The sequence below is a fragment of the Pseudorasbora parva genome, chromosome 17 (genome assembly GCF_024679245.1).
Source record: "Pseudorasbora parva isolate DD20220531a chromosome 17, ASM2467924v1, whole genome shotgun sequence".
Taxonomy (NCBI): Eukaryota; Metazoa; Chordata; class Actinopteri; order Cypriniformes; family Gobionidae; genus Pseudorasbora; species Pseudorasbora parva.
Window position 1 is genome coordinate 14340875 of NC_090188.1, and position 6878 is coordinate 14347752.

At 39.1% G+C, this 6878-nt stretch overlaps 1 protein-coding gene across 2 annotated transcripts in view; it reads left to right on the forward strand.

Annotated features, from left to right (window-relative positions):
- The window catches only part of six3a (SIX homeobox 3a), a 73667-nt gene extending 67259 nt beyond the window's left edge, over positions 1–6408 (forward strand). The window contains exons 3-4 of one of the 2 annotated variants that reach the window (XM_067420983.1): positions 3432–3969; positions 5331–6408. In XM_067420983.1, coding sequence (XP_067277084.1) covers positions 3432–3969; positions 5331–5523 — 731 coding nt within the window. In that variant the 3' untranslated portion in view covers positions 5524–6408. Of the gene's footprint in view, positions 1–3028; positions 3970–5330 lie in introns of those variants that run through there. The other variant, XM_067420982.1, reaches the window with a different exon arrangement.
- Positions 6409–6878: the final 470 nt, after the last annotated feature.

Sequence of the window (6878 nt, forward strand, 5' to 3'; positions counted from 1 at the left end):
AGTGAGAGCAAGTTTGAATTGAGAGCTAAGAACTGGTTTGCTTACCTTCCCTTACGAAGCTCTTCTCGGTGATCTCTGGCGTGCTGTGACGACACTTAGCTTTATTAAAGCTCATTCAGGGAGACATGTGAACGCTTAAATTGCGTGTTAAGTTTCAAACCCCTGATGTCACTACATTTAAAAATACTGAGAAAAAATACTGAGAAACATGCTTAAATCAGCTGCACAAGAACCCACTGTCTACTGCATTCTTATTTCATAGTCTTTGTCAGTAAATAAAAAGACAGAGCTAAACGTTCATTGGTATTGAGGACCTCGCTTCCCGCTGATTTTGGCATAGTACTAGAGCAATGAAAGCTATAGGGGATAAACAGACGATTAAACCAGGTGAATGAAGTTATTTGGGGATGCTAATGACTTGCTTAACGAAAACAAAGGCTATGTTAAACAAAGTGATTTTACGGCAACTTGGCACGTTCTTTCTGTTTTTAAGCAATTTCCACTACATGTTAGAGAGAAGTCACCTTTGAACCGTGCTATGCAAACACTGATGTGACCAAAATATAATTAGACTAGCACGTTAGAGGGGTTGGACACCTGTATCATATGCCATAATTAAAACTTTGCTAAATGTAAAAAAGCTTGACCAATTGTTTTTTTTTTTTAATTAACAGTCAACAATAAAATAACAGGTTATTTCCAGTCCAAAAAGCTTTCCAAAGGGACCACTTCAAGTGCCACTTGGAGTTACTTCACTTAAGTTTCCTGTGACAGAAGAACAAACAGATTTGATCCTGTAGACACAACGTGACCCAATACTTCTATTTAGATCTCTTCCCCGCCCCTCATTCTGCTACACACACACACACACACGAGTAGGGATGGGTATCGTTAAGGTTTTAACGGTATTACTACTCTTAACGATACTGCTTATCGGTCCGGTACTTTAACGGTATTCTTATCGGTACTTTTTGAGATTTACTATATATATATATCCCATACACACACACACACACACACACACACACACACACACACACACACACACACACACACACACACACACACACACACACACACAATTAACAAAGATACACATTATATAGGCCTACACAGTGCTTTCATTTCAGGAAGAATTCTAGTAATCAAATGTAAAATAACACTGTTCATCATTAATAGCCAAAATAATGCTTATTAAATCTGAAGTTATTCATTCAAGAGCTGTGAGTGATTTTCTCTTTGCATTTGGTTGTTTAATTCGCAGTAATTCGTTAGCATGAGCATGTTTATTTACACCGCTGCCTCTTTAAGACAGATGTGCAGATCTATAGGCGACTGATAATAGGCAGATTCACTACACTTTCTTCTGACTATATCCGTAATAACTACGTCCATTTTAGACACAAACTGTGTTTTGTTTAAGAGACTCTCCAAGCCGGTCATTTTGACACAGATGTTTGTGTACATTTGATCGTTTAGACGCGAGTGTGAAACCGAAAGTGTAATTTGCTCGTCTCGTTGCGGCTGTTTCAGAGAGGGCGCCGACTTGGGAACAATCTCTTGCGCACATTTTTGTGCTTTAATCGCTCTTTTTATTATTAAACGCATCCCACAATTTACCAACAGTTGCTAGACTGTATTTTACAACAATAACTGATCGTGCTGATTCTGTCATTACGTTTGAGTTATAGGGAGAAATGATGGCGTAGGCTACTGCTGCAAAGGGAATTAATTTGCGCTAGACATAAATATTAAAATTATATTCTTTGCCAAAATCTAAAGCCAAAATCTAAAATAAAATCACATTATCACAATCTAGTGTAAAGTATAACCAGGCTATGTTTGAATGTTTAGTTCTGTCCTCCTTCATCTCATTAGGGTTGTCGTTTTGCGCTCTCTCTCTCTCTCTCTCTCTCTCTCTCTCTCTCTCTCTCTCTCTCTCTCTCTCTCTCTCTCACGTGTATTTTCAAAAGTACCGAAAGCAGAACCGATAACGGCCGAGCTTATCGATACAACGGTCTTTCAAAATTCAGCCCCGGGGCCCGTTTAATACCGGTTTTCGGTACCCATCCCTACACACGAGATTGCGGTACACTGACTATATATATGACAATGGTGGCTAATAAAGTTAACGGAATCGGACATTAGGGTATTACAACAATAATAATTAAAAAAAAAACAATTTACATAATTATGGAATTTAGTATCTGAAAGAGATACAATTTCTGAATACCTGAACAAATCTGGAAATTGCATTAAATTATGTCAGCATTAGAGAAAGTCTGGATGCCGCGGTATAGATTATCCGTCATTCTTGAGAAAAGTCGAATTTGAATTACCTAAAGTAGCGCATAATATAGCCTATGCATTATAGCCATCTTCAAAAAATTTTTTTTTTTTTAATCAAACAAAAATAAAACGTGTATCAGTGATCACGTGCTTTTTCCAGCATGCATGGGCAGCGGGCCAGTGTTTGGTCTCTGAGCATAGTAAAGTGGAGCCACATGGATGCGCGTCCACCAGGCTAGTAAACGGTTGTCACTGTGTGAGAATAGCATCGAAATGCGATCGAAACAATCGGCTTGCGATAGCCTGTACACAGCGAACGAATTTTTTTTCATCCTTTTATATATAATATTCCACGCACACTTTTACGGCTAATGTGCATGCTCTATGGGTTAAGCGAGCCCGCGCGTAACATCGTATCTTCCCCATGCAGCTTCATACGAGGCGCTAAAGGATGAAGTAGCCTATCTGCACCCGGTCGTAGATTCCGTTTTAGCGCTTGATTTAAATTCCCGTGTCCGTGACTGTCATCCCGAGACCCCACCCCTGCCTTCTCTCCCTACATATCTTCTTAACTTTAACGAGCCTCGTTAAGATCACAATAATATTCCACCCTCTAATTGCTCATTCCATTCAACAAATAGGCGAGACTCTGCTTCGACTTCACACGAGTCAACGGAGGGAGGGTGCTGTTGAGATTGGAGTTCCTGATAACCCCCCGTGCGTGCAGCCGAAGTGGTGAAAGCCTCTACGTACTGGCTAATGATTGGCACGCTTGACAGTGATTGGCAGGGCTGCCATGACAACGCTACAACGACACCAAGAAGACCAATAGAAAAGCGAAACAAAATATTTCAATGCTACACTCACGGTGGATTTAGGGGGAGATATTATGAGGCTGGTGTCATTAGGCGATAGCTATTGAATCATTCAATCCGAATTCGTCGTTCTTTTTTCCTTCGCAAATTTCATTCACTCTCAGGTCATTTCCATGGTTTTCAGATCGCCTTTAGAGCTTTATCCCTCTCATTTCTTCCTGCCAAACTTTGCTGATCGCCCTTTGCTCTTGGCGAGCAGTGCGCCCAGCACCAGGTCTCCCGAAGACTTGTCAATGTTTCAGCTACCAACCCTAAACTTCTCTCCAGAGCAAGTGGCGAGCGTCTGCGAGACGCTGGAGGAGACCGGGGATATCGAGCGGCTGGGTCGCTTCCTATGGTCGCTTCCAGTGGCGCCGGGTGCTTGCGAGGCGATCAACAAGCATGAATCCATCCTTCGCGCCCGGGCTGTGGTTGCCTTCCACACAGGCAATTTTCGTGATCTCTACCACATTTTGGAGAACCACAAGTTTACCAAGGACTCGCATGGTAAACTACAAGCGATGTGGCTAGAGGCTCACTATCAGGAGGCCGAGAAACTACGCGGGCGTCCCCTAGGACCGGTTGATAAATACAGGGTGCGAAAGAAGTTTCCCCTGCCTAGAACCATCTGGGACGGTGAGCAGAAGACGCACTGTTTCAAAGAGCGAACGCGGAGTCTCTTGCGGGAGTGGTACCTTCAGGACCCCTACCCAAACCCCAGCAAGAAAAGGGAATTGGCTCAAGCCACTGGACTCACTCCTACACAGGTCGGAAATTGGTTTAAAAACCGGAGACAACGAGACAGGGCAGCGGCAGCAAAAAACAGGTCAGTCACGTTAGGCTATGTATGTTTACCTATCTATGGAAATGTCGTTTAAACGTTCGTAAAAGCGATAAATATAAACAGGCTATTCATAAATGCATGGTTGTGAAACATGTATTGTGTAAATATTGCCGTAAAAACAGAATCAAATAGATTTTTTAGAGACATGCAGAAATGAAGGAGCGTGAACGACGACATTTTAGTTGTGCCATGTGTAAGATGTTTAGAAAGTCTTTACAGGTAGGCTTAATAAAAGCAAATAGATAATATTACACGTATCATGTTTATTAAGATGATAAAAGGCAATGTAAAAGGTGGTTTCCTCTGATTCATTGATTAAAACTGAAATAGCTAAAATAACTTGCCATGATCAAATTCTTCACATCAAAGCTATTGTGTTCTACTTTGTTAAAAAATAGTATTTTGTCGTCTTTACCACATTAAATATTTAAATCTCGAAAAAATAATTGATTATACATTTTTAGATACTAGAGATAGCAATACAAATATGGATAAAGACTCATTTGAATGGGGGAAAACACTGTAAGTAAGCTATAACATTTGTCTGTTGCAATATTGGAAAAATAAAATCTACCCAAAGTAATTGTCAATGCAAAGTAATTCTATATAAATATAAATCATTATGATGAATTAATCTGGGGTCTAGAGTTTAAATTTCTGCAAATGATTAGGCTAAAATTTGAACTTACCAATTCACTTCGTAATTATATTAGCCTACACATAACACGGCTTAAATTAGAGTGGGTTTTATTTCAGATAATTTATCTTAGTCAAATTATTTTTCCTCCTAAACGCTAAATGTAACGCTGTGTGTTGGGAATAAAAAGGCAGCAGAAACTAAGTACACACTTTGACTGGTGTAACTTATTCATATTATCAACAAATTGCACTTGACTGTAATGGATACACTGCTAATAGAACCAAGAATTATTATTATTTTGTCACACAGCACACTAAGACAACAATCTTTCTGACGTCAGTTTTAATACAAATTTAATGGGGGGAAAATGTTATTTGCATCATTAAGATACACATGTCCAGAGAAGTCAATCAAATCTCGAGGATAGATTTTAAATATGCTAATATTTTGCCATGTAGACTTAATCCTTGTAGCAACAAGGCTTTGTGTAATCGTATAGCTGTAGCATTCACTTTATCATGTAAGAAAATGTTATTGAGTTATTGAGTTTCTATTTTTATCTATACTGTTTTAAAGAACTTTGTATTGATAGGCTATAGTATAATTCATTACATGAAAATGGAGGCGCGTTTTTCAGTGGGGAAAAATGGCCTACAACTTTTCTATTCTAATGACATTCCTTTCTCTCACTTTTCTGCTGTAGGCTCCAGCATCAAGGAATAGGGCAGAATGGCATGCGGTCCCTTTCAGAATCCGGCTGCACTCCACGCAGCTCGGCGGAGTCGCCATCAACTGCAGCTAGTCCAACGACCAGTGTCTCGAGTATGACAGAGCGAGTCGACACGGGCACGTCGATTCTTTCAGTAACATCCAGTGACTCGGAATGCGACGTATGATACGCAAACAGAGAAATATATACAGGAAAATGGACCTGAATAAACTTTATTAATTATCGGGGAAGATGAAAAAGGACCAATTGATATTACTATTATAAAAAAAGAAAAGAAAAAAAACATAAAGCACGTGTTTTTCAAGCGCTTTCAATGGACCCCACACCTTTCCCCACCCCATCACTTGCATGATATATATAACTAAATATATATTTTTCTTTCATTTTTTTTTTGTATATGGGGAAATGTCCCACGTTTATTATGTCTACCAGGACCACCGTGAAGAGGGAATTACCAGAAACCGGTGTCCATCGCCTTTTTTTCTGTTTTAGTCCGAGTGACGACGGGCAGCCAGGATGCAATCCTCTTTTCCTTTATGTTCATCAGACAATCATTTGAGTCGTAAGCACCTTTTTACTACAATTTCTGTCACTGCCTGTGTGGGGTACTGGTCAAATGTGGAACTGAATCGTTATGACTGTATCAGATTTTTATTTTTATTTCGAGATTTTATATTGAATTATGTATATCTTAAATAATGCGATCATTCTCCCAGTCTGTAATATATGTGTAGAAATAAGTCTGTAAATAATATTGCTATACCCATTCTCTTTTCTATCCCTGTTCACTTTTCTTGGCTTGGTGTCCCTACATAAACTATTCGTCAAAGCGTAACTATAAAGTGCTCTAGGCGTTTTGTTTCTCTGTTTTATGCCATGAAGAGAACTCTAGTGACCATGAGTTATCAGTCGAGATCAATGCAAAAGACAAAATATTGGATATCTTCATCGACTGACCAAGTCTATTTCATGTTTCCAGTCCAGCGCTTATAATTCAATGTTACTTTCTTGCGTGCTTCTGTTAATGTATACGTTTCTAAACTGAAAATACAGTATTCCATTTTGTTATAAAACTGCATTATGTGTGTCATTTCCACAAATCCTTTTCTATAGCCTACAACAACATTTAAACTCTCCAGAGGGCATGAAATAAGTTTTTTACTCGTGTTCAATATAATTCAACATGCACAATTTTTTGTACAGGAAGGTTTATTTTTGTTTATTTGTTTATTTTATTTTTTAAAGAAAATAATCATTGTGACACGTTGAACATTCGTCTTTCTTTTTGTTAGTAGTCAGTGGCTAATGTACACAATGCAAAAATTAAGTGTACACCATTAAATTGAGTAAGCATGGAGGACTCCTCCCCTGGACCAGTGTCCCATTGTAGTCAACGAAGCGGCTTTTCATTCCAAATTGAGCTAGGCAAGGAAAAAGCTACCTTTGGGCGAGTAACACTAACAGACCATATACAGAGCACTTCAGTTACACGTTTAGTTAGTTTGCTACAGACTTTTTACA